The sequence below is a fragment of the Phoxinus phoxinus genome, assembly GCF_949152265.1.
Source record: "Phoxinus phoxinus genome assembly, chromosome: 24".
Classification (NCBI taxonomy): domain Eukaryota; kingdom Metazoa; phylum Chordata; class Actinopteri; order Cypriniformes; family Leuciscidae; genus Phoxinus; species Phoxinus phoxinus.
In genome coordinates this window covers 666,888-679,387 of record NC_136899.1, presented here as the reverse complement: position 1 = coordinate 679,387, position 12,500 = coordinate 666,888, and the positions used below count along the sequence as shown (strand labels likewise).

At 44.7% G+C, this 12,500-nt stretch overlaps 1 protein-coding gene across 1 annotated transcript in view; it reads right to left on the bottom strand.

The window, feature by feature from the left end:
• The window catches only part of lama1 (laminin, alpha 1), a 62,953-nt gene that overhangs the window by 19,303 nt on the left and 31,150 nt on the right, over positions 1 to 12,500 (bottom strand). The window contains exons 28-43 of the mRNA XM_079601912.1: positions 12,092 to 12,212; positions 11,160 to 11,300; positions 10,961 to 11,079; positions 10,607 to 10,693; positions 9,208 to 9,401; positions 5,868 to 6,010; positions 5,680 to 5,778; positions 5,480 to 5,591; positions 5,051 to 5,207; positions 4,409 to 4,619; positions 4,021 to 4,137; positions 3,740 to 3,903; positions 3,511 to 3,649; positions 3,286 to 3,382; positions 628 to 744; positions 1 to 179 (exon numbers count right to left, since the gene is read on the bottom strand). The exon at positions 1 to 179 is cut by the window's left edge and continues 4 nt beyond it. Of these exons, the coding sequence (XP_079458038.1) occupies positions 1 to 179; positions 628 to 744; positions 3,286 to 3,382; positions 3,511 to 3,649; positions 3,740 to 3,903; positions 4,021 to 4,137; positions 4,409 to 4,619; positions 5,051 to 5,207; positions 5,480 to 5,591; positions 5,680 to 5,778; positions 5,868 to 6,010; positions 9,208 to 9,401; positions 10,607 to 10,693; positions 10,961 to 11,079; positions 11,160 to 11,300; positions 12,092 to 12,212 (2,197 nt within the window). The remainder of the gene's footprint in view (positions 180 to 627; positions 745 to 3,285; positions 3,383 to 3,510; positions 3,650 to 3,739; positions 3,904 to 4,020; positions 4,138 to 4,408; positions 4,620 to 5,050; positions 5,208 to 5,479; positions 5,592 to 5,679; positions 5,779 to 5,867; positions 6,011 to 9,207; positions 9,402 to 10,606; positions 10,694 to 10,960; positions 11,080 to 11,159; positions 11,301 to 12,091; positions 12,213 to 12,500) is intronic.

Genomic DNA, 12,500 nt, shown 5'->3' with positions numbered 1-12,500 from the left:
CTCCTGCGAGTCTCTGATCAGCTGGCTGCTGCTCCTGCTGCTGGCGTTCACCGACTCCACCGCAGAGAACGACTCGTCCAGCTTCACGCGGTAATCCTCCAGGCGCTCCAGCGCTCTCTGTAGCGTGGCGTTCACCGCTTCGGCCTGTAGCTTCGCCTCGAGGACCTCCTCTCTGCTGCCTGAGCAGATCCGGTACACCAGACAAGGCTCTCTCAAACTCATGAACAAACGCTCTTCCAGGATTGTTAATAGAGCGATTATTCAACGTGTTCTGGTCTTTAATAACGTTCTCAAAACGTTTTTTTATACATCGTTCATTGAACTTTTGTTCAGAGAACATTCAAAAGTAATATTCACATAATGTTTGAAGAAATATACAACGGAATGTTCCCTTAACGTTCACATAATCAAGAAAACACTTTTTAAAAATATTTGTAAAAGTTCTGAAAACACTCAGAAATAACGTTTTCATAACAATGGCAAAACGTTCTCAATGCGTATTTTTGTCATCTAGGATTACACACACACACACACACACACACACACACACACACACACACACACACACACACACACACACACACACACACACACACACACACACACACACTGATCTGTGTCACGTACCGTTCGGCAGGTTTCTCAGGACACTGAGGGCTTCTGGGAGCAGATTAGTGAAGTTCTGAACATTCGCTCTAACACGACTCAACCTGCTAGTTACTTCAGTGACGTTAAACACCAGCCCTGGAACACACACACACACACACACACACACACACACCAACACATCAGTGTGTGAGTCGACAGCTTTACACTGCAGTCATTCCTTCACGTCTACAGTCATTACATCGTATCGTCAGCTAGTGAGTGTGCTTCACCGTATCGTTAGCTAGTGAGTGTGCTTCACCGTATCGTTAGCTAGTGAGTGTGCTTCACCGTATCGTTAGCTAGTGAGTGTGCTTCATCATATCGTTAGCTAGTGAGTGTGCTTCACCGTATCGTTAGCTAGTGAGTGTGCTTCACCGTATCGTTAGCTAGTGAGTGTGCTTCACCGTATCGTTAGCTAGTGAGTGTGCTTCACCGTATCGTTAGCTAGTGAGTGTGCTTCACCGTATCGTTAGCTAGTGAGTGTGCTTCACCGTATCGTTAGCTAGTGAGTGTGCTTCACCGTATCGTTAGCTAGTGAGTGTGCTTCACCGTATCGTTAGCTAGTGAGTGTGCTTCATCATATCGTTAGCTAGTGAGTGTGCTTCACCGTATCGTCAGCTAGTGAGTGTGCTTCACCGTATCGTTAGCTAGTGAGTGTGCTTCACCGTATCGTTAGCTAGTGAGTGTGCTTCACCGTATCGTCAGCTAGTGAGTGTGCTTCATCGTATCGTTAGCTAGTGAGTGTGCTTCACCGTATCGTTAGCTAGTGAGTGTGCTTCACCGTATCGTTAGCTAGTGAGTGTGCTTCATCGTATCGTTAGCTAGTGAGTGTGCTTCACCGTATCGTCAGCTAGTGAGTGTGCTTCACCGTATCGTTAGCTAGTGAGTGTGCTTCACCGTATCGTCAGCTAGTGAGTGTGCTTCACCGTATCGTTAGCTAGTGAGTGTGCTTCACCGTATCGTCAGCTAGTGAGTGTGCTTCACCGTATCGTCAGCTAGTGAGTGTGCTTCACCGTATCGTCAGCTAGTGAGTGTGCTTCATCGTATCGTTAGCTAGTGAGTGTGCTTCACCGTATCGTTAGCTAGTGAGTGTGCTTCACCGTATCGTTAGCTAGTGAGTGTGCTTCATCGTATCGTTAGCTAGTGAGTGTGCTTCACCGTATCGTCAGCTAGTGAGTGTGCTTCACCGTATCGTTAGCTAGTGAGTGTGCTTCACCGTATCGTTAGCTAGTGAGTGTGCTTCACCGTATCGTTAGCTAGTGAGTGTGCTTCATCGTATCGTTAGCTAGTGAGTGTGCTTCACCGTATCGTTAGCTAGTGAGTGTGCTTCACCGTATCGTCAGCTAGTGAGTGTGCTTCACCGTATCGTTAGCTAGTGAGTGTGCTTCACCGTATCGTTAGCTAGTGAGTGTGCTTCATCGTATCGTTAGCTAGTGAGTGTGCTTCACCGTATCGTTAGCTAGTGAGTGTGCTTCACCGTATCGTTAGCTAGTGAGTGTGCTTCACCGTATCGTTAGCTAGTGAGTGTGCTTCACCGTATCGTTAGCTAGTGAGTGTGCTTCACCGTATCGTTAGCTAGTGAGTGTGCTTCACCGTATCGTTAGCTAGTGAGTGTGCTTCACCGTATCGTTAGCTAGTGAGTGTGCTTCACCGTATCGTTAGCTAGTGAGTGTGCTTCATCGTATCGTTAGCTAGTGAGTGTGCGTCATCGTATCGTTAGCTAGTGAGTGTGCTTCACCGTATCGTTAGCTAGTGAGTGTGCTTCATCGTATCGTTAGCTAGTGAGTGTGCTTCACCGTATCGTCAGCTAGTGAGTGTGCTTCACCGTATCGTTAGCTAGTGAGTGTGCTTCACCGTATCGTTAGCTAGTGAGTGTGCGTCATCGTATCGTTAGCTAGTGAGTGTGCTTCACCGTATCGTTAGCTAGTGAGTGTGCGTCATCGTATCGTTAGCTAGTGAGTGTGCGTCATCGTATCGTTAGCTAGTGAGTGTGCGTCATCGTATCGTTAGCTAGTGAGTGTGCTTCACCGTATCGTTAGCTAGTGAGTGTGCTTCACCGTATCGTTAGCTAGTGAGTGTGCTTCATCGTATCGTTAGCTAGTGAGTGTGCGTCATCGTATCGTTAGCTAGTGAGTGTGCGTCATCGTATCGTTAGCTAGTGAGTGTGCTTCACCGTATCGTTAGCTAGTGAGTGTGCTTCACCGTATCGTTAGCTAGTGAGTGTGCTTCATCGTATCGTTAGCTAGTGAGTGTGCTTCACCGTATCGTCAGCTAGTGAGTGTGCTTCACCGTATCGTTAGCTAGTGAGTGTGCTTCACCGTATCGTTAGCTAGTGAGTGTGCTTCATCGTATCGTTAGCTAGTGAGTGTGCGTCATCGTATCGTTAGCTAGTGAGTGTGCGTCATCGTATCGTTAGCTAGTGAGTGTGCTTCATCGTATCGTTAGCTAGTGAGTGTGCGTCATCGTATCGTTAGCTAGTGAGTGTGCTTCATCGTATCGTTAGCTAGTGAGTGTGCGTCATCGTATCGTCAGCTAGTGAGTGTGCTTCATCGTATCGTTAGCTAGTGAGTGTGCGTCATCGTATCGTTAGCTAGTGAGTGTGCTTCACCGTATCGTTAGCTAGTGAGTGTGCTTCACCTTCAGTGAGTTTCTCCAGGGCTCGGCTGGCGTGCAGAATCTCTCCGCTCGCCTGAAGCGCACTCGTCCCCCGCGCGGTGAGCGAGAGCTCTGACGTCTGACAGAACACAGGCCAATCAGCATCACGGACCACACACTTTATCATTTATTTACTGTTACATCCAATTTCATTAATTAGTAGCTCATTTGTGAAACCTCCCTGTACGGTTTGATTGGTGGACGTACCAGATTGAGGGCGGAGCTTGCGCTGTGATTGGCGGCGTGAGCCAGATCTCCCGCCAGCTGTGTGTTTTCTCTGATGTTGCTGTTGATCTGACTGACGCTGGTTGTGTTTACTGATGCAGATCTGACCTCGGATAGAGAACTGACCGCACAAAAGAAAGATATTGAGTTATGTACAATACCACGAATATATAAATGATATGTTTTGTGGGATTTTTAGCGCGTGACGCACCTGTTAAGGGCTTGTGCCTGTTTGCTGAGGGCTTGCGCGTGATCCTCGGCCCGGTACACCATCTGTAGGGCGTCTCTTTTGGTCAAATCCATCACTAAAGTGTCCACATGCTTCCTGAGATTCACACTCCAGCCTTCCAGATGGTTCTTCATCTCATCCAGAGTCTGGAATGACAAACCGTGCCGTATACGTGTTATAATCACATTCACCGAGCCGTATACGTGTTATAATCACAGTAACCGTGCCGTATATGTGTGATATGAGGTAGAAACTTCACTTACATCCGTCCCGTTGTCCATGTTTTCCGCTATATTGAGGGCATCAGTCAGCAGGTCTTGAGCTTCCTGTACTTGTGTTTCTACTTCCTGGTTCAGATTGTTGACATTGTTGCTGGAGATCTGGAGAAAGAGATTTTTGTATTGTCTCTCTGCTCATCAATTTGATCAAAACTAGTACAAAAAGTTAAAAATTTGAAATATTATTGCAATGTTCTCTATGTGAATATCTAGTGAAGTGTAATTTATTCCTGTGATCAAAGCTGTATTTTCAGCATCATTACTCCAGTCTTCAGTGTCACATGATCCTCCAGAAATCAGTGTAATATGATGATGTGATGCTCAAGACACATTTGTGATCATCATCAGTGTTGTGTTTCTGCTGGAGGCTCACCGTGAGCTGGCTCCGGTTGGTCTGGATCTCCTCCAGCAAGCGCCGGCTCTGGTCACTGCGGCTCTCGCTCGTGTTCATGATCTCCTGGATCTGCAGGATCTGCCGCTCGGATCTCGACAGTGTTGAGGAGATGTTCTCCAGTCTGAACCGGTTCTGTACGAGCGGATGTTTAATCTCCTCCTGAACCCTCCGCAGAACAGACACTGCAGAACTGAACACACACACATTATACTGATAACTATAGGATGTTCAGTTTTCAAAGATGTAAAGTGCATGTGGACAGGATTTAGAATCTGGGCAAATTAAATCAACACTACATTAGAAACGTTGGAAAACACTTCACAATAAGGTTCATTAGTTAACTACCTTAAAAAACATGAACTAAAAATTAACAATATGTCTACAGTATTTATTAATCTTAGCTAATATTAATTTCAACATTTACTAATACTTTATTAAAATCAAAGGTTGTATTTGTTAGCATTAGTTAATGCACTGTGAACTAACATGAACAAACAATGAACAGCTGGATTATTATTAACTAACATTTACAAAGATTAAAAAATGCTCATTGTTAGTTCATAACGCATTAACGTTAGACGCGTGTGTGTTTGCGCAGACGAGTGTGTGTGTGTGTCGTACCTGAGTTCGCGCTGCGCAGTCGCACTGCAGTGTGTGAGACTGAAGGTCCTGATCTTCTCCAGCGTCGTGTTCATCTCCTCCATCAGGAACGTGTCGTTCACTTCATCAACATCATCGTCCAGCGTGACGTTCACAGAACGAACCTGCTCCATCAGGCCTGGACCAATCACATATCAGCAGCGGTGAGCACAGCAGCCAATCACATATCAGCAGCGGTGAGCACAGCAGCCAATCACAGACCAGCAGCGGTGAGCACAGCAGCCAATCACAGACCAGCAGCGGTGAGCACAGCAGCCAATCACAGATCAGCAGCGGTGAGCACAGCAGCCAATCACAGACCAGCAGCGGTGAGCACAGCAGCCAATCACAGATCAGCAGCGGTACTCTTCAAAATAAAATAAAATAAAATAATAATGTTTATTTGGTTACCGTGGATGGCAGCGTGAGAGTTACTGATGAGCTCCAGCAACTGTTTGCCCAGCGTGAGTTTCTCCTCAGAGTTCAGCAGCACCGCTTCACTGCCGTCGAACACACTCTGGACCTGCACACACACACACACACACACACACACTGAGCATCAGCATCAGTCTCCCGTCGCCATGGTTACCGTGAGGAGGATGCGAGCGCACCTGTTGCTGCAGGTCAGTGATGTCATCGCTCAGGTGTCTCAAGCTTCGCTCTCCTGCGGTCAGATGATAATCTGGGCTCTGATCCCACGACATCAAACTCTGGAAATGAGGTTTACATATGAAGTATTCATGCATGCAGTGTTACATGAGTGATGGTTGATGCGTGCAGGCTGGGTCACGTGACTGACCTTGACCTCTCGGGTCTGGTTCTCGAGGGTCATGAGCTGACTGTAGGGGGCGATGATGACACCCGACAGGTTTAGAGACGCGACTGACCCGTCTAAAGAGTCCAGATCGTCCAACAGCAGTCCTGTGCATCCGTCATCACACGCTGAAGAGACACAAGCTGCTCATCACACTGACACCGCAACAAACACACTCAACACTCAACTCAACTCAACTCAACTCAACACTCAACTCTCAACTCTCAACTCTCAACTCTCAACTCAACACTCAACTCAACACAACACTCAACTCAACACTCAACTCAACACTCAACTCAACACTCAACTCAACTCAACTCAACACTCAGCTCAACTCAACACTCAACACTCACTTCAACTCAACTCAACACTCAGCTCAACTCAACACTCAACTGAATCAACACTCAACTCAACTCAACACTCAACTCAACACAACTCAACTCAACACTCAACTCAACACTCAGCTCAACACTCAACTCAACACTCAACTGAATCAACACTCAACTCAACACTCAACTCAACTCTACTCCACTCCACTCCACTCAACTCAACTCAACTCAACTCAACTCAACTCAACTCAACTCAACACTCAACTCAGCTCAACTCAGCTCAACTCAGCTCAACTCAAATCAACACTCAGCTCAACACTCAACTAAACTCAACACTCAACTCAACTCAACTCCACTCCACTCAACTCTGCTCAACTCAACACTCAGCTCAACTCAACACTCAACACTCAACTAAACTCAACACTCAACTCAACTCCACTCCACTCCACTCCACTCTGCTCAACTCAACACTCAGCTCAACACTCAACTAAACTCAACACTCAACTCAACTCAACACTCAACTCAGCTCAACTCAACTCAACACTCAGCTCAACACTCAGCTCAACACTCAGCTCAACTCAACTCAAAACTCAACTCAAAACTCAACTCAACACTCAACTAAACTCAACACTCAACTCAACACTCAACTCAACACTCAACTCAACTCAACTCAACACTCAACTCAACTCAACTCAACACTCAACTTAACACTCAGCTCAACACTCAGCTCAACTCAACTCAACACTCAGCTCAACTCAGCTCAACTCAACTCAACACTCAATTCAACACTCAACTCAACACTCAACTAAACTCAACACTCAACTCAACTCAACTCTACTCAACACTCAACTCAACTCAACACTCAACTCAACTCAACTCAACTCAACACTCAACTCAACACTCAGCTCAACTCAACTCAACACTCAACTCAACACTCAACTCAACTCAACACTCAACTCAACTCAACACTCAGCTCAACACTCAGCTCAACTCAACACTCAACTCAACTCAACACTCAACTCAACTTAACACTCAACTCAACACTCAACTCAACACTCAGCTCAACTCAACACTCAACTCAACACTCAACTCAACTCAACACTCAACTCAACACTCAGCTCAACACTCAGCTCAACTCAACACTCAACTCAACTCAACTCAACTCAACACTCAACACTCAGCTCAACTCAACTCAACTCAACACTCATCTCAACTCAACTCAACTCAACACTCAACTCAACTCAACACTCAGCTCAACTCAACACTCAGCTCAACACTCAGCTCAACTCAACTCAACTCAACACTCATCTCAACTCAACTCAACACTCAACTCAACTCAACACTCAGCTCAACTCAACTCAACTCAACACTCAACTCAACACTCAACTCAACACTCAGCTCAACTCAACTCAACTCAACACTCAACTCAACTCAACACTCAGCTCAACTCAACACTCAACTCAACACTCAACTCAACACTCAACTCAACTCAACACTCAACTCAACACTCAGCTCAACTCAACTCAACTCAACACTCAACTCAACTCAACACTCAGCTCAACTCAACTCAACACTCAACTCAACTCAACTCAACTCAACTCAGCTCAACACTCAACTCAACACTCAACTCAACTCAACTCAACTCAACTCAACACTCAGCTCAACTCAACTCAACACTCAACACTCAACTCAACACTCAGCTCAACTCAACTCAACTCAACACTCAGCTCAACTCAACTCAACACTCAACTCAACTCAACTCAACTCAGCTCAACACTCAACTCAACACTCAACTCAACTCAACACTCAGCTCAACACTCAGCTCAACTCAACACTCAACTCAACTCAACTCAACACTCAACTCAACACTCAACTCAACTCAACACTCAACTCAACACTCAACTCAACACTCAACTCAACTCAACTCAACTCAACTCAACTCAACACTCAACTCAACAGTCAACTCAACACTCAACTCAACTCAACTCAACTCAACACTCAACTCAACACAACACTCAGCTCAACTCAACTCAACTCAACACTCAACTCAACTCAACTCAACACTCAGCTCAACTCAACTCAACACTCAACTCAACTCAACTCAACACTCAACTCAACTCAACACTCAGCTCAACTCAACACTCAACTCAACTCAACACTCAGCTCAACTCAACTCAACACTCAACTCAACACTCAGCTCAACTCAACTCAACACTCAACTCAACACTCAACTGAACTGAATCAACACTGAACTGAACTGAATCAACACTGAACTGAATCAACACTGAACTGAACTGAATCAACACTGAACTGAATCAACACTGAACTGAACTGAATCAACACTGAACTGAATGAACTCCAAACTGAACTGAATCAACACTGAACTGAACTGAATCAAGTCTGAACTAAATCTACACTGAACTGAAGTGAGCTGAAAAACAAGTCAACTGAAATGGAATTTGTTTCATAATTGAAGAATTCTGCAACAATTATAAAACTGAATTGAATCAGCACTGAACTCAACTGAAATGTATTTACACTGAATTCAACTAAACTGAATAAACACTGAACTGAATCAACTCTGAACTGAATCAACTCTGAACTGAACTGAATAAACACTGAACTGAATCAACTCTGAACTGAACTGAATAAACACTGAACTGAATCAACTCTGAACTGAACTGAATAAACACTGAACTGAATCAACTCTGAACTGAACTGAATAAACACTGAACTGAATCAACTCTGAACTGAACTGAATAAACACTGAACTGAATTAACACTGAACTGAATTAACACTGAACTGAGCTGAAAAACAAGTCAACTAAAATTGAATTCGTTTCATAATTGATATAGACATTGACACCGTTACTGAACTGAATCAACACTGAACTGAATTGAATAATTGATAAAGTTTGTAACATCGACACTGTTATTTTCCCGTTTCCCACGGTGAAGCTGCATTGAAACCATCTGTAGAAGTAACGCAGACTCACACACACACTGCTCGCTGACCAGCACGTGTCTCTCCTCACACTGGTCACACAGATGACCTCTGACCCCGGGCTTGCACTCGCACCGGCCCGTGTGTCCATCACACACACCGTGCAGCGACCCGGTCCCGTTACACCGACACTCCTGACACCGGCCGCCCGGCTCCGACGGGTCGCCATGGTAACCCACCGAACACCTGAGACGCAGAGAGAGCGTTAGCGGTTAGCTGCACAGATCAAATACACTTATACACATGAACACAGAACTCTGAGGGCCCTATTTTAACGTTCTGAAACGCAAGTGTCAAAGCGCAAGTAACTTTGTGGGCGGATCCCGGCGCTGTTGCTATTATACCGGCGGGATAAACGACTCTTGCGCCCGACGCAAATCTAACATGTGTTGGTCTGAAGTCGCTTCATTATTCATAGGTGTGGTTTGGGCGTAACGTGAAATAAACCAATCAGAGCGTCCTCTCACATTCCCTTTAAGAGCAGACGCGCTTGTTCCATGACGGATTGCTATTATAATGGCGGATCGCTATTATAACGGCGGGTTTGCCGGCGCACGCCAGGAGCGGTTCACAGCCGAGGAGACCGATGTTCTCGTCAGGGCCGTAAAACACAGAGAAGTGACATTGGGGATGATGGAGAAACACACACAAATCAGCTTCGGTTAAACAGTCGTATAATTTGGGTAGTAAATGTGTAGCCTAATCTAGATTTTTTTTTTTTTTATCTAGATAGATCTTTTTCACATCTTCACGGACACAACAATGATTTCCCTCGTGTGTTAATATTTTTCCTTGTAATAATGTATGATTTGCAAAAATGAAAACTGCTGCGTCTGTTTATAATTATTAGAGAATCAAAGTGGATGCGCGTTAACACACTACATTATGGCAGAGCACGCGCCCTTAAAATAGCATATCACTAACGTGCAACGCGCCACTGTCTTTAGACTGGGTTTCTCCTGGTCAATGGCGCAATTGCTTTCTAAAACTGGAAAATAGCACCAGGGAAGTTTTGCGCCGGAACACACTCCTCTTTACACTGAACCGCCCCCGCGAGCGCAAGTTCATTCCCTAATTTACAGACGTGCGTCTGTGGAGGGAAGAGTCCGCTGTGCACGGGTGCAAAATAGGAATGATACATGCGTCGGTGTTCAAAGTCAATTGCGCTGGGTGCGAGATAGGGCCCTGAGTCTCTCGCGCTTCAGTGGTTTACAGTCATATTGAAATACACAGAGGAATCGATAAGAAGAATCAAAAATTTAAATTTTATAACAAGGATCCGATTCCTGACCTCAAGTATTCGATTCCAGAATTGGATCCCAACCCTAGCATTAGCGTACGAGTGTTTGTGTGTGTGTGTGTGTGTGTGCCGTAACGTCACATGACCTCACCTCTCACAGTAGCGTCCCTCGTATCCCTCCTCACAGCGGTCGCAGCGGAAATCTCCAGCGCCCTCTAACACACACGTCCCGCTGAAGCTAAACACACACAAAACACACACGTCACGCTGAAGCTAAACACAAACAAAACACACACGTCACGCTGAAGCTAAACACACACAAAACACACGTATTATTATTCTCTCTTACTATTATATGAAATAATGGCATTACAAAGTTAAAACTAGTGCAGGTGTTCTTCAGTGCAGATTTTTGTAAAGGTTTAAAGGGGGGCGCGACGAGAAAAGTTTGAGAACCACTGGTTTGCCATGGGCTACACACAGCCGTCGTGTCATGTGACCTCACCTTTGACCCCGCAGTGGACAGGCACACAGCGAGCAGTCGCTGACCGAGCCCTGAACCTTCCCATAATGCCCTGCGGCGCACAGGTGACAGTGCTCTCCTGCGGTGTTGTGCTGGCAGCCCTGCACACACGGTCAGTTAAGCATCTCGAGTTGTCAGTGTGATGTGGAATACGCAGGGTTATCGGTGTGGATTTGCTCACCAGACATTGGCCCGTCTCCAGGTCACATGACACGCTGTGGTTGTTGCACCGGCACGGGACGCAGGGCCGAACGAGCGGCCGGCTCCGGCCCTTCATGTTGAGCTCAGACACGGCCTGCCGGTAATAACCCGGAGAACACTCCTGCAACACACAGCCTTCGTTACGCTTCAGTTCACAGTTATTATCAGAGGAGACTGGCGAGTTATGCATTTCAGAAATACACATCTACAAAATCACAGTTAGTGAGAAAGGTGATGTGATGATGCAGAAACAATGATCTCACTGAAGTAATGAATGTTTGACGGGTAAAAACCGCAGATGTGGGAGAGTCTCGGTCAACATCTACAGGAACATCAAGATAAGGCCCACACCAATATCCATAACTATATCAATATCACTGTTTGTTATAAGCGCTGCAGTTTGTCGTCTGTCGCTTTAAATGCTTGCGATCTTTACACAGGATTCTGATTGGCTGTCGATGTTTTTATCGTTCGTCAGCTGGAAAGTCGTTATAACTGTAGTTGTGCTGTGGACATTAAATCATTATATTTCGATTTTTAGAACTATATTATTATCGTTGTAGTTATCGTCCTTGGTGTGAACGGGCCTTTATTTATATTTTATATATTATATTGCCTTCTTATTAAATTATATTATATTATCAATTATTAATTTTATATTATTTATATATTTTTTGTATATTATATTGTCTTATAGACAAGAAAAAATAGAATAAATATAAAATAATATACTTTGAATTATATATTATATTGTCATATTTTTTAATATTAATTTTATATAGATATTTTAAAATATGTATATTATATTATAAAATGTATAATATAATAATTTTCTAAGTTTCTAAATTCAGATAAAGGACAGGAACTGTTAGACACATGTCCAAACACTTGAGTGTTTGAGTTTCCCCAGACCTGACACGAGAGTCCAGCGTATCCCAGCGGACACTCGCACGCCTCCAGCAGCCGAGCCACTTCTCCGCCCTCGGGAACGTCTTCCGCATCCAGAGACACTTCCATCGAGATATTAGAGATCCTGGAGAGACAAACATGGAAGCACAGATTAGAGAAACACTGACTCTGTCTTCCGGGGAGTTCTGGGAGTTTCCACAAGAGGTCGACAAAGACTCCCAGTGTAAGATATTTAGAGCTGAATTAAAAGGGTTCTGCATGAAATTGTGAGTTATTTGGCATTTTAGTTGAAAGACTGAGGAATGTGGTTAAATTACTAAATTAACATTTATCTACTTATGTATTGATCAAATGTAGTAATTTAAAAGGTAAATAAAATAAAAAATAACCAAAACATTTTTGTAGAAATATT